A 27,401-nucleotide genomic window follows, 5' to 3' on the forward strand; every position below is an offset into this window, starting at 1 on the left:
CTTCTATGGTGTTACACTGAAGTTTATTCTATCTTTACTGACTTTACTATCCACTTGTAACCATCTTTCCATTGTTATGTGATTGTCAAAAATTCCTTGCTTTTACTTGTGATGGTGTCTTTAAAATTATACACATCTCACATTTAACTTTCTCTTCTCTGCATATAACTCTCTAAAATAAAATAATTTAAATTAGGAAATAAACAAGTCGTGGCTGTAAAGGACACAATCATGGTTCCATGCTTTTGATGCACTCTTGGAAATGCATTCTTTGCATGGTTAATTCAGCTTTTTTTTTTGTTTGGTGTGTGTGCAGACTTAGAATAGGCCTGGCCCTTATGCCCAGGGGAGGGTACAAAGTGCCTTACCTTCTGTCCCATTTGTCAATATAAAAATTAAAATATGAAAATGTGCTAATGCATATCTATCAAATATGCAAATTAGGATAATCTATAGTTAACATAAAATCTCCAGACTTGTAGACTTCACATGAACTTCCTGTAATCAGTGAAATAGATTATGCAGGAGACAAGGAACATGCATGTTTAGAGGCACACAAATCTTTCCATGGATACCTATGGTATTTTTCATATTAAGGTTGACCTATGACTAAATCAGAGTTTCAATAGATTTAACTTGAATAGTTTCCCTAACCATCCTGAAACCATTTATATGCTTAAACTTCAATAAAATCACATTACACTGAGCAGAGCTCTTGGCAAAATGAGTTATGATAGTTAAATAGATTTCATCCATCCTAAGCTACCCTTACTGTGTTTTAGAAAACACAATCAATAATTTTCCTATAGTGAGTGTTTCCATAGAAACTCTCTGTCTGAATTAGTATTATGAAACAAAGCAGTCTTTTGTTAAATGACTGGAAGATATACATAAAATATTTGACACTGGCATTGCCTGCTGATCCGTGGCTATGATAATAAAAATTCCACATAAATATGAACAGTGCAATATTTTGTTAAACCAAACCTTGTCAAAATTAATTCAGATCAGAAACACAGTTGTGAATGTTAGCTGGTTTTTACTAAAGTAACTGGGTAAAGAATGCCAATGTGCAGTAAAGAAATTACCAAACTGCTGGGGGTACACAGAATTTTGCGTTTATACCATTGACCTTGTAATATGATCATGCAGACTGCTTGTAAATGAATCTTTCAGATCTTATCAGTTATATGTGAACTTTGATTTCATAGGCAAAAAGACACAGTTTAGTTAGCTCCGGTGAAGTCATGATCATTTTACATAGCTATTTCTTTCAAAAATATATTCTCCATTTAAAAATTCTGAATATTTGTGTGCGTTGGTATTGATCTTAATTTTCCTTTCACACTGGTGTAAATCAGGAATGTTTCCACTGAAGTCAGTGTAGGTACACTTGTGCAAAAGTGGTGTAAATGGAATTATCACAGTCACCAAAAAGTTAATTTAAAAATGTATATTTTATTTTAATTGTTATGGAAATAATCTTTCAAATGGCTGGGGTATATAAACTTCCCTGTGAACCACACATATAACTGCACCTGAAATAAAATTAACTGCATTATTCTGAATAGCAATACAAAAACATTTGAACCTTTCTGTTGTATGTTTCCTGAATGATTTTGCTTTCTTCAATGCTAAATGCCTAAAATTAATGTTATTCACGATATCCTGCACAAAATAGACCAGAAATTAAAACACATTGACTAACCGTTCCTATACTGATGAGATATGATGATTAACTGTAAGCAACTTTTGTCATCCATATAAGACTCTAGTGCAACAGCTTAATTACTTTTTTTGCCCCCAATTCAGGAAAACATTTAAGCATGTGCTTAAGTACATCCTGATTTAGGACGGCACTTATGCATGTGCTTAATAGTGTAAGTATAATTGAAATCAATGGAAAGGTAGCTGGATTTAAGGATTTAAGAGGGTATTTGTTAAACTGTAGAGAGTTAGTTTTACATTCTAAATATTTTATTCATTAATATTTTTGGCAAATTTCATTACTTTGTGTAAGTGCAATATATACAGCCTAAGTAATTGTAATGCAAAATCACATAGTGTAGCATTTTGTGCTTCATTGCTATAGTATTGTCACCTGTATAATTAATTGTGCAGAAAGCTTCGTATATAAAGAAAATTTGGCAAATTATACTGGCATAGATTTTCACAATAGTGAAACTTGGTGCAGTTTCACTTTTTTGCCATATTTGTATGACACAAGAAATTTGAATGTCAAAGGTTAAAACATACTGTCTGTTACACATTTTTGCCAGCTGATTCTCGGCCCTGTGAATATAACAAAGCTTGAGTCGTAAGTTTGGAGATGGAGGAACCTCATATAGATATCTCTTTTAAGAATTATTCATGCAAAATCTCACCAGACAAATATCTTATGTTTATGTTCATTGAAACATGTCTATGGAGAATAGGGAACAAGAGCATCCATGGTGACCCTTTGGGAAGGAAATGGGAGTTATGTAAAAGTATGATTGTGGTACCAGCCTTCAGAGAGGCCCTGTACAAAATAAGATATGCGGGGTTCCATTTAGCTTCTTATGCATCTGTCATCAGGCCTGCAGCCCTGTGGTTGGTGATTTTGGTGTTTGTGTATAGCTGCACTGTTTTCATAGGTCTACAGCTTCCACTACTTTCAGTTAAAAAAACCACAGCCTTCTCTTGCTTATTAAAGAAAGACACCCTTACCGGTTTGCTACAGTAGATGCACTGATAGAGAACTAGGAATTGCAAGAATTTGAATGAATGTACTTTTTCAGCTGTCTGGTGTTCTAGCACTTGAGAAAGAGCTTATCAGTGAGAAGAACAATGAGAGACCCTGAAAGTGGCTTTTATTTCTAAAGCCCAGAGAATTAAAAAAAACTAAAATAACTGCAGTGGCAGGAAAGAACAGTGACCTTTTTGTGGAGGAAAATAAAGGTTTTGTGCAGGAAGTTGGCTGGCTAATCAAAGTCCTGTAGAATGCATTTTAGTGTATCTGTCATCAAAGCAAACAGTAAAAATGTCAAATGTTGCTTTTTGCAGAGTCAGATTTATGAATGTCTATGCAGGACAAAGCAAAATGTGAAACTCATAACTCACATCTGTCAAACAGGAATCAAAACACTGAGTCCTGCTCAATAGTTCTTCAACAGAACATTCGCACAAATATCTATATTTAATCGTATTTTAATTATTAAACAAAGGGAATCTAATTCCTTTTTTAAAAATTAAAGTAGATACTATTTGTGAGTTAACGGAGGTAACTTAATTGGATGAACTACAGAGGAAGTTGATATTTGTGTTATTAGGTTGTGGTCCCTCCCTGTAATAAATTTGAGCATGATATTAATTGGGCCCTAGAAGGAATCATATCCCATCATTGGCTAACAAAAAATTGCTATAAAAAAGAAATCATGGGGAGTGCATGACAGTCAAAGGTAAAATGGAATGATCCCCCTCGTTTTCCAACATGGACATTGAGGGATTAGATGGAAATCTCTGTGTGCAGTATTGACAACCCCAAACATTCAAAAGTCATGAGATTTAATAGATCTGGCATTCTTTTTATTTGTCTTCTTGCTTTTCAGCATTTAGGGTGTAGTCTGGTCATGTTTTCAAGCTTTTCTCTGCAACCAGGAAAACTTGATTTTAAAAAAATTCTAAATGAAAGCTGAGATTTTCACTTAATTGCTTGACTTCAGGAACTGGGGGTTTAAGAAGAACACCAAATATTTCAAGACCTCTGATAAAATTGTGAAAGTTGGTAGCAATGTATGTGTTTATGTGAATTGCAATCTTGGCAACAGCAAGTCTCTTTCTAGTTACAAAGGCAGGACTTCAAACAGAAAAACAAGAGAGACAAATCTTCATTCATTTACTACTCATGAAACATCTAGTCCTTCAGTTTACAATAAGTAGATGTTTTTTGGCTTTGTTTATTTAGGCTCCTGTTGAAGAAAACACTGCAAAAACTGTGAAATGGTCTTTTGATGTTTTTCAAAAGCTTTGTGTATGTATATAGATGGCGTTATGGTAACTTTGGCACAACCGAGTCTGGTTATGAGGTGTCAAGGACTGAGCTAGCAAGGAATTTGAATTCTTTCACAGGTTCAGTGGGGGTGGTTTCTTCAGGTTAAGGTGAGGTTACTGGTAAACTGCTCTGGGGAATTTCAAATTGCAGCTTTGCTCATCAATGTGTGCATAATTAAAAAAAAAAAAGAATAAAGATTACTGACTACTCCTTTTCTTTCCCAAGTGATAGCAGAGTCTTTTGAAATAGCTACATGCATCTGTCTTTTCTATTTCCATACAAAACAAACACAAGAGCCCTATGGAAGAATGTGTTGAACAATATACTTTCTTAGGGAGAACATTTTCTTTGGCTTTTCAAACCTGTTTGAACCAGTTCTAGTTTCTGAACAAAGAAAATATTTAGTAACTGCAAGAACACGAATTTAGTCTAAAATACTAGGATGCGCATTACCTCTACTTACGTCATATAAAAGTAACAAAAGTGAAGTAAAGAAAAGGCTTAAATAAATCAACAGCAGCCTTAGTAAATCAGCAAACAATCTGAACGTATCTGGCAGTTAGTTCTTCATAAAACACTTAGAAATTCAACATGATACAATTATTAATTTTCTCCTGCAATCACAAATTAGTTAAGCTTCAGTGGGCCATGTGAGGAGGGACAAAGAATTTTTAAAACAAAGCTGAGATTTTGACCTTTAATCAACGCCACTGTTCTTTATTCTTAAAACACCTATTGATTTTTGTTTGGGTAAGTCTTCTCTTTCTGGACTTTTGTCTGTATCATACAGTGAACATTCAGGAGTACCAATGAAGTTGATCCTGCCCCAGTCGCAGCTTGTGTGTATGTGTAGATAGACAGGTAGGTAGATAGTGTTACTGAGAGTGGAAATGTTATGCCACTGGCAGAAAGATTTCAAATGAGCATTTGTTTGGAATGTCCAAGGAAGGTCCGCATATATCCTACATTAAAATCATTACATGTTCATAATTAGAAAAGTTTTGTTTAGGTCATTTTAGAGGGTTTTAGTTGGACTCATGATAATTAGTGGTCTGATCCAAAGCCCATGGAAAACGAAGGAAAGATTCTGTTTGACTTCAGTAAGTTTTGGTTCAGGCTCTAGGCACCTGGCTTTACTGGCTGAGGGATTTGAAAAGAAAAAGTGACAATAACATTTAAAAAATCTCTCTAGCACATTCCCAGAAGAGTTGTTTTGTGACATATGCATCTCATATATATATAAAATAAAAGATATTATGGATATGACTTTGGAATGGTTGCATTACTAATTTGACTTATAGTGAGAAGATAGTTGCAGCCTTCACTGTGAAATGGCTACCATCCCTCCATAATAACATACATACATACATGCACCTACTGTCTGTGATAGTGCAAAATTATGTTTATCATGAGATATCCTGCATCTCAAAGCACTAATATTCACCCGAAGTCCACTTAAACATGTAAAACTATGTAAAGTTCCAATAGTCTTTAAATGTTCCTCTTGCTTGGAGGCTATTTTGTTGTAAATTAAGGACTGCAACCAGTGGACTATAGTACTACTGGTTATTTGTTTGTTTTAATATTATTTTGTTTAAGCAATAGCACACAAATACTACAGTGATTGGTTATTTTGGTTGTTTTATATGAATTTTATATACATTATTCCTTAATGGTATTATTATTTGCTTTCAAACCAATATCTAGCAATTTGTCCTTTTTAACCTTACTAGAAGTAGAAGATGTGAGATGGACCATGAGTCTGATCCAGTGCGGCAATTCCTATGTTTTTATTTAAAAAATAAATAAATAAAATGGAGGCTTTGGTTAGCATTGACAAAAGTGGTTCTATCTTCGCGTGATTGCTCATATGCATTCCAATATAGGTGTGTGCACGCCCAGTGCACAGATTCCCGGAACCTTTTTCCCTAGCAAGCCCCGCAGGGCCAGCTCAGGCGCCCCCTGGAGTGCCGCGCTCATATCGCGGTATAAAGGGCGCTGCTGCCCCGGCGGGTCCCCAGTTCCTTCTTTCCGCCTGTGACGGTTGCTGGAACTATCGCCTCTTGCTGTGTGCAAAGCTCATTCCCTAGCTGTCGTTACTGTTCTTTAGAGTTTAGAGTTGAATAGTTGTTATAGTGTTAGATAAGTTAGTTAGTTATAGTGATAAGTGAGAACCCCGGACGGGGTTTTTTCTCTTGGAGTCATGCCGGGTTCTACAGGCTTCAAAAACTGTGACTTGTGTACTAAAGCCTTCCCGGTTAGTGACCCACATGACCGCTGTCTCCGGTGCCTTGGTGAACAACACCGTCGAGACAAATGCCGAATTTGTAAATCCTTTAAGCCTCGGACCCAAAAAGAGAGGGACGCGAGGCTAAAGGCGATCCTAATGGAGTCGGCGCTCCGACCAGCTTCCGAGCCGTCCCGGTCACCGTCGGCACCGAGTGTGTCGTCGGTGCGGAGCGCCCCCCACCGGCACCGCTCTCGGCACCGCAGCGGATCTCGAAGGGGCCGAAGAAGACGGCACGGCCCCTGGCTGCACCTAAAGACTCCCTCCGGCCCCCGCAGGGCGGAGGGAGTACGGAGACACCCCAGCCACGGGCCGTGGAGATTACTCCGGCCCCGGTGTCTCCGCGCGGGTTGCCTCCCCTGACTTCTGGGAGTGGGGGAGTGCACCTGCAAGGGCCGTCGACGCCGGAGGCGTTCACTGCAGCACGAGCCCTCATGGCCATGCCTACGCCTCCGTCCCCCCTCGGCCGAGGGACAAGGGACCTGCGTCTCGGGGCAAACCCGCTCTGGGTGGTCCCAGTGGTTGGAGACGTTCTCAATCCAGGTCTCCTTCCAGACGGTCAAGGAGGGTGGAGAGCGTCGGCTCCCCTCCGAGCTCCGACTCTAGGTTGTCGAGCGACTCGGCACCGCGGCACCGTGGGCGGTCCCGAGTTCATCGCCGGAGCCGCCGCAGGTCCAGCTCTGACCTGAGCAGGGACCGTAATTCGGGCTCGCAATCTCCAGTGCGGAGCCCGTCCCGGCACCGATCCCGGTCACTGTCTGCCGCGTCAAGAGTCAGTGGCTCGCATCCGGCGGCACCGGTAGCTCAAGAGCCCCTGCCGGCGCAGATGGGCCCGGCGCAGATGGGCCCGGCGCCGATGGGCCCGGCGCCGATGACTGGGCGGATAGAGTCCCCTCAGCGTCGCCATCGTAGGCACCGCTCTCGATCTCGAGGGGGTAAGCGGCACCGCAAGTCATCTCGCCGCCGGGGCAGGTCCTTTACATCGTCGTCATCCCCGACCTCCTCTTATCGCCGGCACTGCAGGCATCGGCACCGATCCACACGTCGGCAGAATAAGCGACGTATGGAAGGCTCGGGTGACAAGAGGGCTGCGAGACAGCAGCCGCCTACCCTGCAAGCCCCTGGGTGGACCCAGGCGCCTTGGCAGTGGCCATATTGGGGGCCATGGAATGCCCCTATGCCCCAGGGTTCCATATCGACGCAATCTGCGGTGGGCCCCCCAATGCCCCCTCTCCCTAAGACTCAAGGGCAGGGTTCGGAGGAAGATTCGGACCCAGGGGAGGGACCCTCCACTGGACTCTTACCCCTATCTTCCTCCTCATCACCAGACGAGGCGGTGGCCAGAGATCACAGGGCCCCCCTGTTTGATTTCCGTGCCCACCAGGACCTTTTGAAAAGGGCTGCTGAGAACTTGGGCATGGAGTTCAAGCTCATGTCCGAGGAGGAGGACCCCCTCTTTGGGCCCTCGAGCTCTGTGGGGCCATCACGGGCAACCTTGCCGGTGCATGACAATGTCATGAAGATTGCCAGAAATCTCTGGCAGACCCCTTCCTCTCTACCTTCCACGTCCAAGGGGGTGGAGAGGAAATATTACGTTCCCAAAGAACCCTTCGAGTTCCTCTATAACCACCCCGCGCCAAGCTCTTTGGTGGTCGATGCGGCCAACCAGAGAGACCGCCAGGGGAACCAGGGGAACACTCCCAAGGACAAGGAAGGCCGAAAGCTAGACTTATTTGGGAGAAAGATCTACTCTACTGCAGCGCTGCAGTTTAGAGTAGCTAATCACCAGGCCCTCTTCGGCAAATATAATAAAAATTTATGGGCCTCAATGCAAAGGTTCGCATCCCAGTTACCTCCTGACCAGGAGGCAGACTTCTCCACGATACTCCAGGAGGGGGCCGCGGTGGCAACCGCTGCGCTACAATCTGCTAGCGATGTGGCAGACACCGCTAGTAGAGCGATGGCCTCGGCGGTCGTTTTGCGCCGCTGCTCGTGGCTGCAGGCGTCTGGCCTCACCCAGGAGGTTCAACAGGCCATACAAGACTTACCTTTCGATGGTCTGGGTCTGTTTTCAGAAAAGACAGACGAAAAGCTGCATGCGCTTAAGGACTCTCGGGCCACCCTGAAGTCCCTCGGGTTATATACCCCCCAGGCCTCCAGACAGCAGTCCAGGCCACAAGCCCAGAGGCAACCACCACCCCCGCCCAGGCAGGCTCCTCGACCCGCCCAGCAGAGGAGAGGTCGTGAGCGCTACCGCGGTCCAAGCAGAGGAGGCCGACAAGGGTCCTCTGCAGGGGGCCAACAGGGGCCATCTAAAGGGGGTAATGCCAATAAACGTTTTTGACCCAGTGCAGGAGGGTAGTACTCTTCCTTCTCCCCGGGATCTTGACCGACCGTTTGCAGATAGGCTTCGCCCCTTTCTTACAGAGTGGGAAGCCATTACTACGGACCGGTGGGTCCTAGAGGTGATTGCCAAAGGGTATACCCTCCAACTCACGGCCTTCCCCCCCAACGCCCCTCCTAGGCTGTCCCCCATTGGGGACCCTGCCCTGGTTCAACTCCTGGTACAGGAGATTGAGTCGCTCCTCATGTTGGGGGCGGTGGAGGAAGTCCCAGTGGCCGAGGAAGGTCGGGGATTTTACTCCAGATATTTTTTAATCCCCAAGGCGAAGGGAGGCCTTAGGCCCATTCTGGACCTACGTCGCCTGAATAAGTATATTAGATGTATTAAGTTTTGTATGGTCTCCCTCGCCACGATCATTCCGGTCCTCGACCCAGGGGATTGGTATGCCGCCCTAGATTTGAAGGACGCATACTTTCACATCTCTATATTGCCTGCCCATAGGAGGTTCTTAAGGTTTATGGTAGCTGGGCGACACTACCAATTTCGGTCCTTACCCTTTGGGCTCTCCTCAGCACCCAGAGTTTTTACTAAATGCATGGCTGTGGTGGTAGCCCACCTGCGCCGCAGCGGTGTTCAAATCTTCCCTTATTTAGATGATTGGTTAATCAGGGGGAAGTCGAGGTCTCATGTGAGACATAGTCTGCTCCTCACACGCGAGTTATGCACCAGACTTGGGTTGCTTATTAATGAGCAAAAGTCCACACTCACTCCGGTACAATGTATAGAGTTTATTGGAGCTAAGTTGGATGCGGTACAAGCCAGAGCCTTCCTCCCTCAAACGAGGTTTGAGGCAATGGCGGCTATTATATCTAATCTCCACCGGTCCCCCACGACGACGGCCAGGCATTGCCTGCAGCTGTTGGGACATATGGCAGCTTCTACGTACGTAGTGAGGCTGGCACGATTGAGGCTTAGACCTCTCCAGACGTGGTTAGCTTCGGTGTATGTACCGAACAGGCATTCTCTAACTAGAGTGGTCATGGTTCCCCCACAGGTGCTGTCATCCCTCAATTGGTGGAGGGACCCAAGGGAAGTGATGATGGGCGTTCCCTTCAGAGAGTTTATTCCATTTGTGATGCTCATCACAGACGCATCCGATATGGGATGGGGAGCCCACATCTGTCGCAATCGGGGTACCCAAGGGCTTTGGTCACCGGAGGAGAGAGCTCTGCACATCAACGTACGCGAGCTCAGAGCGGTCCGGTTGGCCTGCAAGGCCTTCCTTCAGTTCCTGAAGGGCAGGGTAGTCCAAGTCCTCACGGACAATACGGCAGCCATGTTCTACGTGAACAGGCGGGGGGGGGGGGGGGGCACGTTCCTCGGCTCTCTGCCAGGAAGCTATTCGCCTGTGGGAGTTTGCGGTGAGGCACGATTTTCACTTATCTGCCTCTCACCTCCCTGGGGTACGAAACAGCGAGGCGGACCGCCTCAGCAGATCTTTTTCTCCCCGCCACGAATGGTCCTTACACCGGGACATAGTGGCTTTAATCTTCCAAAGGTGGGGTACTCCCCGTCTAGACCTGTTCGCTTCAGCCGGGAACAGGAAATGCCCGAGGTTCTGTTCACTCAGGGGTCGCGAGCCGGGCTCGCTGTCCGATGCCTTCTTAATAGACTGGACAGGGGACCTGATGAATACATTCCCCCCCATTCCGCTCCTGCCCCAAGTCCTTCTCAAGATCAAGAGGGACAGGGCAAACATCATCCTGATCGCCCCAGCGTGGCCGAGACAGCATTGGTACAGCATGCTGCTCGACCTCTCCATCACCGAACCGATTCCGCTACCCAGACGATGCGACCTGATCTCCCAGGACCACGGGAGATTGTTGCACCCCGACCTGGACTCCCTCCACCTCACTGCCTGGAGACTCTGTGGCTGACGGAGGGAGAGAGGGCCTGTTCCATACAGGTTCAGCAGGTCCTTCTGGGCAGCAGGAAACCGTCCACTCAAGTAACGTATAAAGCTAAGTGGCAGAGGTTCTCGGGGTGGGCAGAATTGAGAGGGTTACATCCAAGCTTCTCACCTATACAGGCTATCTTAGAGTACCTGCTGCAGCTTAAACTGCAAGGCCTGGCTTTGGCTTCCCTCAAGGTACACCTAGCAGCCATTTCGGCCTTCCACCAACCGATGGAAGGCCGCTCCCTATTCTCTCACCCCATGTCGGTGAGGTTCCTTAAGGGGGTGGAGAGGACTTTCCCTCAGGTGCGGGACCCGGTGCCACCCTGGGACCTCAACTTGGTCCTCAACAGACTGATGGGACACCCCTTTGAGCCCCTGGCCACATGCTCCCTTCTCCTTTTATCGTGGAAGGTAGCCTTCCTGGTGGCCATCACATCGGCCAGGAGGGTCTCCGAACTAAGGGCATTGACCTCGGAGCCCCCCTACACAGTTTTTTACAAGGATAAGGTTCGGCTGAGACCTCGCCCGGCTTTTATGCCTAAGGTGGTGTCTCAGTTCCACTGTAATCAGGACATTTTCCTTCCTGTGTTCTTTCCAAAACCCCACGGTTCGGAGGAGGAAAGGAGGGGACATTCGCTGGATGTCAGGCGAGCCTTGGCCTACTATATCGAGCAGACCAAGCCCTTCCGGAAGTTGACACAGCTGTTCGTGGCTGTGGCAGACAGGATGAAAGGCTCTCCTGTCTCCACCCAGCGAATCTCCAACTGGATTACTGCCTGCATCAGAGCATGTTACGAGCAGGCAGGGGTGCCCCTTCCAGGTGCGGTAAGAGCACACTCTACTAGGGCCCAGGCCTCTTCCGCAGCCTTCCTGGAGTGGGTTCCCCTGCAGGACATCTTCAGGGCAGCGACCTGGTCGTCGGTCCATACGTTCACGTCGCACTACGCCATCGTGGAGCAGGCCAGGGAGGATGCGGGGTTCGGCAGAGCCGTGCTGTCAAGAGCAGGTCACCGATAACTCCTACCCACCTCCAAGGTATGGCTAATTAATCACCTATATTGGAATGCATATGAGCAATCACTAGAAGATAGAAAACAAGGTTACTTACCAGTAACTGTTGTTCTTCGAGATGTGTTGCTCATATCCATTCCAAACCCACCCCCTGTCCCTACTGTCGGAGTCGGCAGAAAGAAGGGACTGGGGACCCGCGGGGCCAGCAGTGCCCTTTATACTGCGATATGAGCGCGGCACTCCAGGGGGCGCCTGAGCTGGCCCTGCGGGGCTTGCTCGGGAAAAAGGTTCCGGGAATCTGTGCACTGGGCGTGCACACACCTATATTGGAATGGATATGAGCAACACATCTCGAAGAACAACAGTTACTGCTAAGTAACCTTGTTTTCTTTGTTGATGGGAGTGGGAATGGCAGCATCATGCTTGTCAACGCTTTTGACTTTAAACAAAAACATAGGGCTTGATCCTGCAAGGTAATGATGGCTCTCGCTTGAACAAACAAAGCAGCTAAGCACTTATTTAAAGTTAACCATATTCCTGGGCATTCTGTTGCAGGCCCCCACAAGGGAGAGGGAAATGGTACACTTTACCAGGGCCTGCGGGACCCCGGCCCAGGCTGCAACCCCCATTACCATGAGGAAAAAACTTTTCATGGCTCGTGAGATTGTATGTTTGGGATGAGGGATTGTGGTATGTGTGTGGGAGGGGGCCCGTGTTACAAGTTTGTACTGGGCCTGAAAAAATTAGGCTTGGGCTCTGCTCTGTTGGATCAGTCAGAGCGCTCAACAGCCTTGTGGGATTGAGACCTTCAGGAGAAGACTGCTTTCATTGTCTATCAAGGTTTCAGTTCATGAATATCCTACTATGGGAGGACAGTTGGGATTATACTTGGTGAAACTGATTGATGGATTGGCCGACAATGATTTTTTTACATCTAGCATAGATTTAAGTAAGAGAAGCACGGTGAAATTGGTGTTTTGATTTTCTTTTGTGACAAAAATTGGTCTGTAAACTGTAGAGCAAACTCAATTTTATGTATGTAATTATTTGTAATCCTCTTTTTTTTCTGGGCAGAAACTGATTTAAAGGTTTTTAAAAAATATGTGTACCTATTAAACTAGCTGATTTTGTTCATTTGAGTTTAAGTTCATGCTGAAGTTTGAAGCAGTTTCATCTCGCCCAATTAAAATAGGTTAGGCATGAAATATGCACTGAATTTTTCAAAAAGGGAGAAGAGGAAGGAATAAGTAGAAGATGGAAGTAGTTTACCTATTCCAGGTTCTCACTGAGGAAACAGTTGTACAGAAATCAATGCTATATACTGGCTAAATATATGAATATGTTGCAATATATTTTTATATGGGCAATCTCCTTAGCATTTAGAAGTAAATGTCTTCACAGGTCTCTTCCCTGCTGAGAATGTAAAACACGTATTTCTCAAAAGCCGCCGATCTACCCTGGCTTTTATAGTCTCCTCAGTCATAGAATCATAGAAATGTAGAACTAGAAGGGACCCCCATAGGTTGTCTAGTCCAGCCCCCTGCACTAAGGCGGAACTAAGTGTTATCTAGACCAGGGGTGTCAAACATACTTTTTCAGCGGCGGGCATTGCTCCTAGAAACCCCTCAAAGCGGCAATGCAGTAGGCAATGCAGTGGGGCCCACTGCGAAATTGCGCCGCCGAAAAGGGCTCATGTCGCGCCACCGAAAAGGGGAAGATGGGCCGAATTTTTCCGCGGAGGGCATTGCATGGCCCCTTTGAAGTACAGGTGAATTTGGCCCGTCATCATCAGCGAGTTTGACATCCCTGATCTAGACCATGACAGAGATTCCACAACCTCCCTGGGTAATTTGTTCCAGTGCTTAACTATTCTTAAATTAGGAAATTTTCCTAATGTCTAACCTAAATCTCCCTTGGTGCAATTTAAGACCATTATTTTTTGTCATGACCTTAGTGGATCCAGTTTATCACCCTCTTGTGTATAACAACATTTGACGTATTTGAAGATTATCACTGCCTTCCAGTCTTCTCTTCTCCAGACTAAACAAACCCAATTTTTTCAATTTTTCCTCATTAGTCCTGTTTTCTAGACCTTTAATCATTTTTTGTTGCTTTCCTCCGGTTTCTCCACATTATTCCTGAAGTGTGGTGCCCAGAATTGGACACAGTACTCCCGGTGAGGCCTCATTATGGTTGAACAGAATGGAAGACTTATTTCTCGTGTCTTGCTTACCTAGGCAGTTATTTCCCATTTTGCATTTGTGCAATTGATTATTCCTTCATAAATGTAGTACTTTGCATTTGTTCTTATTGAATTGTATCCTATTTATTTCAGATCATTACTCCATTTTGTCAAGATTATTTTGAATTCTAATCCTGTCTGCCAAAGCATTTGCAAGCCCTTCCAGTTTGGTATCATCTGCAAACCTTATAAGTGTACTCTCTATGCCATTATCCAAATTATGTATGAAGATATTGAATAGAACTGGTCCTAGGACAGATCTCTGCAGGACCCCACTCAGTATGCTTTGCAATATTTGAACTATTCAGTTTTCAAACCAGCTGTGGGCCCACCTTATAGTAGATTCATCTAGACTATATTTCCTTAGTGTGTTTATAAGAAGGTCATGTGAGACAGTATCAAAAGCCTTACTAAAGTCAATATACATCACATGTACTGCTTTTCCTCATCCACAAGGTTTGTTACCCTATCAAAGAAGAATGTCAGGTTGATTTGACATGATTTGTTCTTGAAAAATCCATGTTGACTGTTACTTATCACCTTATTATCTTACAAATTGATTTACAAATTTGCTGCATTTTCTTTCTGGGTACCAAAGTTAAGCCAATTGGTCTATAATTCCCTGGGTTATCCTTATTTCCCCTTTTATATATAGGTACTATATTTGCTCTCTTTTAGTCTTCTGGGATCCTTCTCATCTCTGTGAGTTTTCAAAGATAATTGCTAATGTCTCAGAGATCTCTTCAGCCAGTTCCTTAAGTATTTTTTCCTTAGATCTCTTAGCAAGCTGAAACTGCATCACCTGCATCACTCCATTGCAAAACAGTCTGTTTGTGAATTCCACCGTCCCAGGTGTAACAAAAGTGTGACACAAAAGACTGCTGGCAATATACTGGACTTCCTACTCACAATCATATGGCATGGTTCAGGATTAGAAAAGGTTATACCCCTGTCACACAGCAGGAGTCAGTATTCCCTGACTCTGTAGCTATTGATACATCATCTCATTTTTAAGAAAGTCAAATGAAATAAAGCAATCAAAAATATAAAACCCTCAAGCTAATACAGCCAATTAATAAAATACACAATGAGAGCATCTGTGATGAAGTGCAGAATAGATGACCTGAGCACTCTTGTTAGGTAAGAGGATTATTCTGTCATTTATTGGGTTTCTGTCAATAACTACTTTTTTCCAAATTTTAGGGTATGTCTACACTGCAACATACCGCAACATAAGTCCGTGTATAAACCTGGGCTCAAGCCTAACCCCCTCAGTCTGAGCACAAATCAAGCCAGGACTCAGGGTTTGAGCCCTGTTGCTTTGCAGTGTAGATGCAGCCCCACTTGATTCATGTCCTGGAAGTCTGCCAGAAGTATCCCATAATTCCATGGGCCAACTTCCTTAATCCTCTCTATCCCAACACTCTCTAATCTGATGCTACTGAAAATTGAAGAATCCTTCCCTCTCATAGCGTACGGCAGCAGCTCAGGTCAGCATTCACCCATTCTTTTCTGATCAACAAGCTGCAAGCACACTATCGGAGATTCTCCTGGGTTTGCAGTGGAGAGTGAGCAGAGCAAGCCTTTTGCAAAGAGAGCTGCTTCATGGTCATGGGAACACAGACTTCAGCAAAAGCACCAGGAATGACCATGGGTACCACAAGATAGCTAAAAAGCTGGCAGTTTTGCAGATTTTCCTGACAGGTGATGAGTGCATGGAATGTATTAAGAGGCCGAGGAGTGAGTACTGGGAAAAGAATACCAGGGAAAAGAACTGCACCTCTGGCAACTCTCCAACGACATGCCTGTTCTATATGGAGTTTGACCAGGTGCTGGATACTGCACCCAGTTTATTTTGTTTTGGGTTTTTTTAACCTAAGCAGATTTTAGAAGTTAAAGAAAGCTTATGAAGTGACCTTTTTTAAAGGTGCTTATTTGGTATTTAAAAATTAATGCATTGGTCATGTTGAACATTCAACTAATTTGAATTCAGAAGTGCTGAATTCTCTCCAGACTGGTGCCTCCCAGTTAAGATGTTCTGTACCTTTAAATACTGTATTGCAGTCACAGTACTTCTATTTACATTAGTTTGTCAGATTATTTGTCTTACTGTGTATGACATACTATTCAGAAGCAAATCAACCACTAAAATATGCTTATTATTGTAAAATAAAATTATTTTCACATCAGTTTCAAAACACACAAGAACTCAGTGCAGGATTTCTTTATTATTTTAGTTCTCAAAATGAAAAAAAGGATCCAAGGTGAAAAAAGTACATAAACCACTGAAGGATTTATGTGTAATGTTTTAACAATTCAGGTTTGACTTAATCTCTCCAAAACTATTTGGGGAGCCAAATACAATAAGGTAGGAAATGCACAGATAAGGCATCCAAACAACCTTAACTCTGCCTTGCAGTAATGCAATGCAATAACTATATGATTATGATTGTTATTTTAGTCTCTGCGGTTCCAAGCTAGAGGAAACGATTTTTAAAGACACATTAGCTTTCTTTTTTCTCTCCCCCCTCTTGTGGCATCACTGTAGGCCAGCTGCTAATCCCTCCTTATTACTGCAGAGTGAGGCCAAAGATAATCAAGGGCAGGTTTTCATTACTTGCCAATTCAACCACATTTCTGTTTTTTAAGGAAGATAAAGTAAAATCAAATATTATGATTAGTATATTCATTTTTAATGACAAGAATATATATGTGTGTGTATATATGGATACGTTGATATAAATTAGGTTTAGCCTTCAGGCTCTCGGCAAAGGTACCCAAGTAGCCTTTGTTGTCACAAAGTTTGCGTGGCTGCCTTTCTCTTTATTTTTCACTCTTCTGTTTCTCTTCATTTTGTCTGTACTGGTCTTCTAAATGTTAACAAAATTACATAAACCAACATCCCTGTCAAGGCCATTCATTTCACCTGAATCTTGCTACAGTGTGTTTCCCCCCCAAATGGAAACAAGAAAAGTAAATTTTTAATGGTGCCTCTCCTCCTTCTCCCCCCTTCCCAAACTACTAACAAACTGAAGCTTTTAGCAAAAACAACGAGAGTTCTGTGGCACTTTAAAGACTAACAAATGTAATGTTTGTAGGCATAAGCTTTTGTGAGACTCAGCTCACTTCGTCAAATGCAGAGGTAGAATGAAGGTAGAATGCATCTGATGAAGTGAGCTGAGTCTCATGAAAGCTTATGCCTACAAAAAATAAATTTGTTAGTCTTTAAAGTGCCACAGGACTCTCGTTGTTTTTGCTGTATACAGACTAACACGGCTACCCCTCTGGAACTGAAGCTTTTAGGTTGTTTTCACTTCTTAATTTCTGACTTTCTAGGCTTGTTTTCCCTTGGGAAGTCTTCATGTCTTCTAGAAGCAGCTTCAGAGAATGGGATATTAGACATGTTTACTTTGCTGCTAATAGCACAAGTAAAGCAGCATGAGTGATATAAATCAGAAACTAGAAAAGGATGAAGGGACTAATGTAAGGAAAAGAGAATAACAGATGGGCAAGGAGAGAGAACACACAGGAAAATTTCCTACATGAATCAGGGTTCCTCTTCTTGCATAACCTTTTTTATCCCAGTGCTCTTTCATTTTTTCCTGGAAAATATTGTAGTAGAACAAATCCATTCACACTTCTACCCATCTCTAATGGCTTAATACCTCTGGATGCTGAATGATGGTTAAGACTATAATATTACTTATGCCTCAACTTATTATTCTGTCTCTTTTTTTAAATCACTAATTCCAAGTTGTGTGAAGGAAATTGGTTATTTTTTTCTGTCTAATTCACAGTACTCTCTCTGCCTCTGGAAGCCTGGTGTCTTGTCTTCTTTGATTTTGTTGTCCAGGTTAAAACAAGACAAATTGCACCCGCTACTCTGTTATTTGGATTCTTCATGAACCTGGTATAATGCTGAAAATTGCCATTTGCATGAACGGATGCAAACCTTTGTGTAGCTCTAATTGATTTCTTTTCAAATGTAAATATATCTTTCTGCTGTGGCTAGTTAGTATTTTATTTAGTTTCCATATGATATATTTCATGATGTTTTAATTGTTATCCTTAAATTTTAACTGAGCAGCATTTCAATGGGGTGTACACTTTAGAATAATAATAGTTTTACCATCCTTAAGATTTACAAATAGGATTACAAATAACAAAATAAATGTTTCAAGTTATTCTGTCTGGCTTCATTCCTCAATTTTTAATGGCACAAAATTTAGTGGAGACTCTGAGCCAGATTCACCCTTGCATAGCCCATTCTTTTTAGTAGTCTCCTTTACAGCTCTTCTTGGAATAAACCTCACAGATGTCAGACTAATTTTTATTTTCTTTAGTCTTTTCTCTCCATTCTTAGTGTTTCTAAAAAAAAAACTAGAAAGACATAATGGACATCTGGCAATTGCACTTCAAAATTAACATATGGCTCTGATCAGCATGAGACCCAACAACTTAAAACCAATTTTCAAGTTTTTTAAACTCCAGTTCTGCATGTGTTGATTTCAGCAATGTTTCTTGCCCAAAGTTAAGCATGTGTGTAAGTGTTTGCAGGATCTGGGCCTTAATGTGTTTTGGAAAACTTCAGACAAACCATTCACAATGAATAATAAACTGTCCCCATTTATTTTTGTATGCAATGTATTAGATTAAACAAATATCCTGAATGAGTAGTGTTGACTGACAAATATGTGTGATTATTGGGGGGGATGATGATGATGATGTATGGCATTGCTTGGCCATTGATAGTGCATGTTAGTGTGAGATGCTAAATGGAAAGGTACAGAGCGAGGATTGCCTTGTCAGTGATACGGTAGAGCTAGGCACTTAAGGTGCTATTTATCATTCAGTAAATAACTACTTAAAACTTCCAAATGAAACTAGTGCTGATATGTCAAAAGCCAGACTGTTGTTTCAATAGGTTATTGCACTCTTGTAATGGATTCCTTTCAGCAGGAAGGAAGAAGATTATTTCAGAACAGATTGCAAACCATATATTTGACATTGCATTACAATTAAAATACATTTATGACAACTTTAAGGAATCAAACTGAAAAACTCCAGAGACATGGTCACAGCAGTTAACTGTAGTATCTCCATGGCGAACAACAAAAATATATCATATCACAAAACAAAAAGGCTTAAATATTCCTTTGTGACTTTTTCTTTCTAATATAGAGAATACATTAAGTAGCTTGTCTCCATTATTGTATAGAAATTGAAAACATTCCTAATGCTTTGAACTTATAAGTCCAGAGTCACAGCAGGACTGTACACAAAATAAGTGCAAGTGTGCATTCCTACTACATGCAGTAAGATTATCCTATAGACCCATGCCACTGAGGAATTCAGCTAAGCACAAAAGACCTACAGGTAGAGAAAGGCAACTGGGTCAGACGAACTAGCTGCACACATGAATAGATTCCTGCTGGAATGGTCATTAACAGGCATCCAGGACTCCAGGGTAGGAATTAGTTTCTTGGACCATTAGCAGTAAAAAGCCTACCAATTGAATGGGAATCAATGCCCTATTAAAAATTAGCAAGAACAACTGGAGCTTTTCCAATTATAATAGGAACCAGACTTCATAGATCATTTTCCCTTATCTAGAATGTGGTTTCTATATTCTGAATAACATGTATATTATGCATTTATATGTTGTTAAGCTAGTATCTCTGTAAATGTTTTGTCTGTTTTATGAGGTTTTGTAAGTACATTATAATGAGGACAATGAAGGCTTAGGAGAACTAGAATTTAGTGTCATTCTAAGTCTTTACTGTTGATTCCAAGTATTCAGCCTCCTCATAATGTACAGTTAGTCATAAAAGAAGGATTTTGTTTGACATATACAAATATCATATTGTATCAATTGTCTATAAAATCCTAGGTATTAAAGTGCTTATGTGGTTTCATATATACAATACACTTAATGTAAGTATGTTCCTGTCATTTTCCCCAGTTATTCAAACTTTCCTAAATAAAATTTCCACAGCTAGTGCTTGAGTGGACACTGAAAACAGCCTTTTTGCTCTGATTTCAGTAATGACCACCTGCCCCAGATCTGTGAATACATGACACAAGGTTGTTGTCTGGCTATGCTGGAAGAAGGACAGGAGGCACTGGCTGTGGTTTTAATTAGGCCACAACTTTAATTTTAAAAATCTGTTGACTTTACTAGGTCTAACTGATCTAAATATTCTTTAAGCTGTATGGAATCATTCACCACAAGATAATTGGCAACACATAATTGTTCTTTTTTGTCAACACAGAGAATTTATTCAGAATTTGTTCCCTTTGTTGCCTCAGTCCTCTAGGGTTTGGAGGAGCTCTTGCTCCATGTGGTGCCCCTCGAGTGTTAGATGCTCTGCTGGGGCTACAAGCTAGGTCTGTGGTGTGATCAAAGGGAGCCCATCCTAGCCATCTTCTCCTTTTGCTTCCCCACTGTAGCTGTTCCAGAAGCACCTAGATACATGTTGTCTACCTCTGTTGCTGCTTTAGTGTCAACATGGGCCCAGCCTTTGAATGTTCATGTTCAGTTATTATTTTGGCATGCTACCAATAGAAATGGGCTGCCACATACAAAATCAGTTGGTAATACTAGGACTTTTTAGTTAAAAGTGCTGATATTACCAGTATTTTCTAAATTTGACTTTTGTAGTCTAGCTACTCACCATTAAGATCCAAAATTTCATGAATGCAACCCAATTGTCTTCATTTTATCTGTAAAGTCTTCACTGGAATTGTACTTGTTAACTGGGAACTGGTCTAAATTTGGTCTAAATTTTCAAATCTAATTTACTTCTCATCATGTATGCTGGTGGTTTTTTGTTTACAGTTAATTCAAAAGGATAATTAAAATAAGACTGAGGTCCACATTTTTGTATGGCCAATTTCACATTCTGGTTGTTATGTACTACTACATTCTCCATGGATCGGTTGCAAACTCAGTAGGGCAGTATTTAAATCAAAACAAAAAATTGTGGTTTTACATTTTGTTAAAAAATCATGAAAATATTTCTTATTGTTATGTTTGTGTGAAACATTTTCTTCATCAATATGAAAGTTTGTTCCATAACTGCCTGACTGTCCTAAACCCTATGGACATAATCCTGTTATTTCTCTGAATTTCCTGCTTTTTTCTTTGTCCAGGAACAGTTTCTTGCATTGTAGATTTAACACATCAAGAACTGTCTTAAATCTTTCCTGGGGTTTCTCCTCTCTTGTCCTATTTTCTTGTTGGCAAACATACCCAAATACTTGTTATCAGGAAGTAAATCAGTTTGGGTAGTGAACACATGACCTGATTTTGGGTGAAAAATTAGAGGATTGAATTTCTCATGAGAGTCTTTGCTTTTAGTTTTTGTATATATTTTGGTAGAAAATATTCCCATTTCTCTATTCTTTTTTAAACCAGCTAGAAAAGAAAACCCTCACACCATTGTAAGCATTCATTCATAGATTGATATTTTTATAACTCAAGATCAGACTTCAAGATACACAAAACACAGAAATTCTCATACCCTAATAAATGAAATAGCACAGGGTAAGTCGGCTCTGCTTTTGTAAGGGGGGAAACCAGAATCTCAAAAAATTAATTTATGTAGCTTTTTATTCAAAACAGTCACTGTGCTTCTATGCCTCCCCATACTACTGTACAATTACTAATTTTGCAGTAGATTATTCAATTTCTGTTCTCCATTTACCAAAAATATTACTGTAGCACAAGAACACTTAGGGATATTTTCTATGGCATGGGAGCAAGCGATAATGTGAAATCAGACCCCATGGAAAGATAGAAATACAGATAAACGATATCCAAAGGCAGCTGTTTAACTGAATTTGTCAGCCTTTCAACAAAAATAATTTACTCTGAATAGAAATATATAAATGATATCAGATGAAGTGAAGGTAGCACTTTAGGGCCAAATCTTCAGAATCTAGAGGCCAACATGTACAAAAGGAAATATGCACACACAATTTCACTCACATTGGAACACAGTGATGTATGCAAATAAGATAATGGCACACAATAATAACTATATGCACCCGTACTACAAATGCTGTTTAACATGTAACATGTTACATACACAATGGAAAAGTCCACAATGACAAACTGAAAAATATGCGTGTAGACCTAGATCCTCAAAGGTATTTAGGTACCTAATTGGCATTGATTTTGATTAGAGTCAGGTGTCTAAGTACCTTTAAGGATCTGGGCTGTAGCTGATAACTGCAATTATCAGTTCTGCATACAAAATATAGGTGAACATTTTTTTTAAAAAACTACTGTAGAGCCCTGTACATTAAAGTGTTTATTTTTAACCGATAACACCTCTTTAGTTACATGGTAACTAGAGTACACTGTTCCTTGTAAACACAGTGCAACTCCTTATGTTAGTATTTACATACTTCTGCAGATTGTCATGTAATCACTAAAAGTAATTCATATATAGGTGGTACTGTGGATTAAAAAGACAGAAATAATACATATTCCCTAGTTACGGTGTGTTGTCAACATAGTATGAAATCACTGTATTTTTAAATGCTCAACAGTTGCTTTTTAAATAAAAAGTGCTTCCAAAAAATTTTGCCCTTCAAGCTAAAGCACTACTTCAAGCAGTTTAGAGAGACAGCATGGGCTAATGGATTGTGCTTACAGGTGGGAGTTAAAGTCCTGAGTTCAAATCTTGATTTGTCATTGATTTGTCCTGTAGTTTTGGGCTAGCCACAGGAGTCTCTGGCTCCGTCCCTTCTAATAAAGATTTTCTTCACTGTGATGAAAACCTAAAAGTATGAGAAAATGGTATACAGGGGCCATAACTTGGTCCAGGATCTAGTTAGCTAATTAAAACTAAATTATCTCGTTATTCTCTAGATTAATTGAGTCTCAGTATAATTACCACACTTTGTGTTTATCAAAATAAAATTCTACCTACAACACAGACTCTGAGCGCTGTTCTTTAAACCCACCCCTCCCCAGTAAACAGCCCTTTTGTTAAATGGCTATTGTTCTCAAATGGAGTGAAACCAAGCTGTTCTCAGGGAAGGTGTGGGTCCATATAGAGAAACCATGGGAAAAAATTCAACATAAAATGTTTTTAAAAGTCAGTTTAATTTAATCTGTGTCTGCAAACTCCATTATGCTCCTATCATAATTATAAGATTATTATATGGCATCACTAAAGGCCAGAGTTAAGGTTGTTTGCATGCCTTACCTGTACATTTCTGAACCTTAACATTTTTGGGTTTCTTTTAGGACTAATCTTAACTGAACATTTTCTGAATTTCTAATGCTTGTTTCGGGGATAATTATAACATCCTTGTAATTTTTTTTTTTTTTTTACATTTAAATTCTGATACTTACTCAGCTGTAATATTAGTTTAATATAGTTTTTGTTGGGAGTGTCACTGTTTGATCTTTTCTTGAATCCAACTAAGCAAGTGGCCTCAATAATATTGTGTATTATGTGAAAAAGTATTTTCTTTGATTAGTATTGAATTTGCCACTTTTCAATTTAACTGAATGTCCCCTACTTCTTGAATTATGAGACAGGGTAAATAGAAGTTCTTGATCTACCTTCTCAAGATCATTCACTGTTAATCTTCTCTTCTTAGGGCCAACAGTCCCAGACTTTTCAATTTTTCATGATATGAGAATTTTCCCATGCTCCACCTTGTCATCGATCTCTGAGCCCCTTCTAATTCTACTCACTCCTTTCAGAAATGAGGTGAACTGAATACAATATTTTAGGTGATATCATTGAATTATATAATGGCAATATAATTTTACTTATTATTTATCATCCTCTGGGCAGGATTTATTCATAATTACTATGCATTTACACCCGGTAGATTTGTAAGTATGACTTTGCAAGTATTAATACTCTAGGTTAGTACTAAAATGCTATGGAATCGTTATGTTCTCACTATGTTAATATATTGGAAATCCATATGTATAAATTGTAACTTATGTTGAGTGATTGTTGCTTTCAATAATATTTTTTTCTGACATAATTAGATTGCCATACAGCTTTACATGTTGAGCTGCCTGATTCTTTTTCATGTCTGTTTTTTTTTACCTTTTAGATTAGCTGGAAAGATTTTTTACCTATCGCTGTTACTTATGTGGGATCTTAGGTGACCTTTTGTCCTTTTAAAAGCATTTTCCCAGGCATCATCATTGCTGTTGATTCCATGCACTACTGCAAATGAACTCAGCTCATGCTGCCTATTATTCAGTAACTGGTGGTGGCTTGATAATAATTTTTCATATCCTTTTTATCTATTTGATATTTCAAAGGACACTAAGGTTTGAAAACTCACTCATTGTAGAGTGATGACTGGAAGCAACCCCTGATCTTTAACTTGTTGACTTTGTAGAGTCAGCTTGAAACTTTTAATACCTGAAACACATTTAATGAAGTATTCATTTCTTCTTGACTGAAAGCTATATCCATTCATGAACATGAATGAACAGTTTTAACGTGTAATCCATGCAACGATGCCCCTTTGGGCTGTGGTCTCGTCACATCACATCAAACAAGCAATGTCATGTTAGTTCAGTACTTGGATAAGAGTCCTGCAGAAAAAAAACAGGTACTGCAGGAAATGGTGCTGATGTTGGTGAGTGGCACTGTTCCCTGAGTCAGTGCTGGCCCAGTGCTCCAGCATGGTTCATGGTGATGGAGTTTTGTAGTAGGCCAGATCTCCAGGTATTATAAATTGGTGTAGCTGCATTGAAATCATCAGCTGATCATCTGGCCCATCGTGTTTTGGATATCATGTAAAACTGAGGTCCTGGTGAATTGTGATGTTTTAAAAAAACATATGCTTTTTGTAAAAATAACATTGTTATCCCCCATACTCTGGTCAAATTGCTCTTTGAATATCTAAACTTTGGCTACCTAATAAACTCTCTGTAGTTTCACCTGGAAAAGGTAGTCTTCTTCACTACATTGTGTGGTCTTACTCTGCTCTGTTACACAGGAGCATTAAAGGTTGTGATGACTGAAGCTACTTTTCCATCATAAGCCCTGTCTAACAAAACAGCCCCTCATTTTTGATATAAGGAATTGATTGGAAAAGGGATACATGGGTGTAAAAGCTCCAAATATATCACCCAAATTACTATGGGTTTTCTGCTACATTCTCTGTTTCTTTCAATAACTGAAAGAGAATAGAGCCCTGAAATCAATAAGGAAATATATTTTTAAAAAGTCAATAAACTGTTTTACTTAGTAAGTAAACAACTTTCCTTTTATCAATAATCAAATGAAGATTTGTGTGAGGTTGTAGGTGAAATGAAAGGCCTCTCCACTAAGATCCTGGTGTTCAGCAGGCCTACTTAATAATTTTCAGTGTCTAATATATCTCAAGACTCTGCAGAAAGGTTTCATAAGCAGGTTAATTACATATAAGCATAGTTAAACTAGTATAGCCACAAAACACTAGCATCAAAGTTCAAGAGTCCTATTCAGTTTTTTGTGTCTTCCAAACTCTTTTATGATTGTTTTATTAATACTTATATTTTGACGGGCAGAAATTCTTGCTTGTATTTTCCAGCCTGAAGAACTACCTTGTCTCTCTGAAGGGCAGCTTGTGACTCTTTTGGAAGAATGTATGCAATTCCCAAGAACAATAAGCAATGTTACCTTGCCAGAATTACAGGAATCTCTTTCTAATGGAATAAGTCCTTCTTGTTACACAACTCAAGACTGCACCCTGCTCTCCAAGTCTACTCTTTCTAAACTGTTAGGTGAAGCCCGTAGTGTGGTGATGTTAACTGGTCAGGAGAGGGCTGGTATCAAAGATAAAAGTGTATGTGAAGATGCAGAGAGTGAAACCTGTGGCTACTATCTCAGCAAAGCATTGGCCGATAGTCATTTATCAAAGGATTCTGTGGCCCAAATAGAAGAACCTGATGACCTAGAAAGTTCACAGGAGATGAATAAGAGTAATACTGAAGGTTACTTTATGTCAAGAGCACTCAGCACAAAAAGACTGAAAAAACCCTCTTTCTTGGATGAACTATTTTATTGCATCAGTATGAACAATGAGCTATCCACAGAAGCTGACATTCCCAGCATACCATTGCAGACCAGAGGAGGTGCGGCTCTTAACAACCATTTAGAATAGGCTTTTGATTAAGATGAACAAATCAAGCAGGTTCTCACCAAAGGTATTCACTAATGCAGTACAATTACAGTGGTGGGGCAACAAAGTACTTTTATAAAGCATAACACTATTTCAAAATAACACATACAAATTAAACTGTTTTTTCAAAATTTACGTAATTGCCCCCAAAATTGATAGTCTTATGAAATACTAGTAACTGAAGGCTCGTGCTGTCACATGGGTGTAATTCATAAAGTCAAAATGGCTGAGAAATTAAAAATTGGACAGTAAAAAATCACAAAACCCAGTGATGATTCAACCTGTTGAGCAAAAAGAGCCCTTAATTCTGAACAAAAAGAGCCCTTAATCATGCTTGTAGCTGTTTCCTTCACTTCAGAGTGACAGTTCTGGAATCTTATTATATTGGTAGTATAGACTGTAATTAATTCTGTCAACTGGAAAATAATGCTAGATACACATGGAATATTTTTTATAATAGAAAATCCTGTTGTTTCTTTTCTTCATCTTGAATTTCCTTCTGTTTCTGGAGAACATATATTCTCATAGTAGTTTCCATGTTAATTCACACAACAAGTCCCAATGTATATCTATTAAGTGTGTTTCTGTGATATGACAAGCTCCATACTTAAAAAATAAAATATAATGATATCATGATCTAAATATAAGAAAAATTAATCAGAATTGCTTACAGCACTTCTACTCTGTATGCCGACAACAGGCACACGATGTGAAAGTATACTAAATATACAGTTTATTTCTACATGTTGGTTTTTGTCTTTTATATTCAGTAGAGACAGACAGACTTGTACATATCAACCAGTGCATGGTTAAATAGAGACTATATATTACTATAAGTTTTTAGATGTGTCCACATTTCTAATTCCTTTTACATGGTGCAAAACATTTGTACTATAATGTTTTCATATAAATCACATTCAGATTTTTAGCTTAATAGCTGTGTGAGTCACCCCTCTTTTTTTAAAAGAATCATGTTCTAATAAATCAGCTAGGCACATATCTACACATCATTGCTGGCCTAAAATTGCATCAGATTGGTAAAACACTCTTAATTTTACTGAGTCTGAGATGAATTGAGATAGTTTGATTATACTGTAATTTAACAAAATCCTGTTTAATTAACTAAATTACATCTCATGGTTTACTAATTATTGTAATGATATACCTAATCACTTCCAAATTTGGATTCAGGTATAATTTAGCACAGCATCCTCATACCTCCTTATTACAGTAGCATTTCTGAGCTCTTATTATAATTGTTCCTTTGAATGCACATCATTCTGCTTCCCCTATTCTGTAAAAGAGATGCCTCACATTTTGCTTTTATCACTCCACCTACCAGAAACCAGGAGGTAAGAATGACTGTCAACA

General features: G+C 40.7%; 1 protein-coding gene across 2 annotated transcripts in view; it reads left to right on the plus strand.

The window, feature by feature from the left end:
* FSIP1 (fibrous sheath interacting protein 1) overlaps positions 1–26,764 on the plus strand; it is a 150,284-nt gene extending 123,520 nt beyond the window's left edge. For both annotated transcript variants that reach the window (XM_067558022.1, XM_067558023.1), the window contains exon 12: positions 25,440–26,764. In XM_067558022.1, coding sequence (XP_067414123.1) covers positions 25,440–26,012 — 573 coding nt within the window. In that variant the 3' untranslated portion in view covers positions 26,013–26,764. The remainder of the gene's footprint in view (positions 1–25,439) is intronic.
* Positions 26,765–27,401: the final 637 nt, after the last annotated feature.

Source organism: Emydura macquarii, unplaced genomic scaffold (assembly GCF_026122565.2).
Source record: "Emydura macquarii macquarii isolate MOO-44397 ecotype Brisbane River unplaced genomic scaffold, CSIRO-AGI_Emac_v2 contig_1876, whole genome shotgun sequence".
Classification (NCBI taxonomy): Eukaryota; Metazoa; Chordata; order Testudines; family Chelidae; genus Emydura; species Emydura macquarii.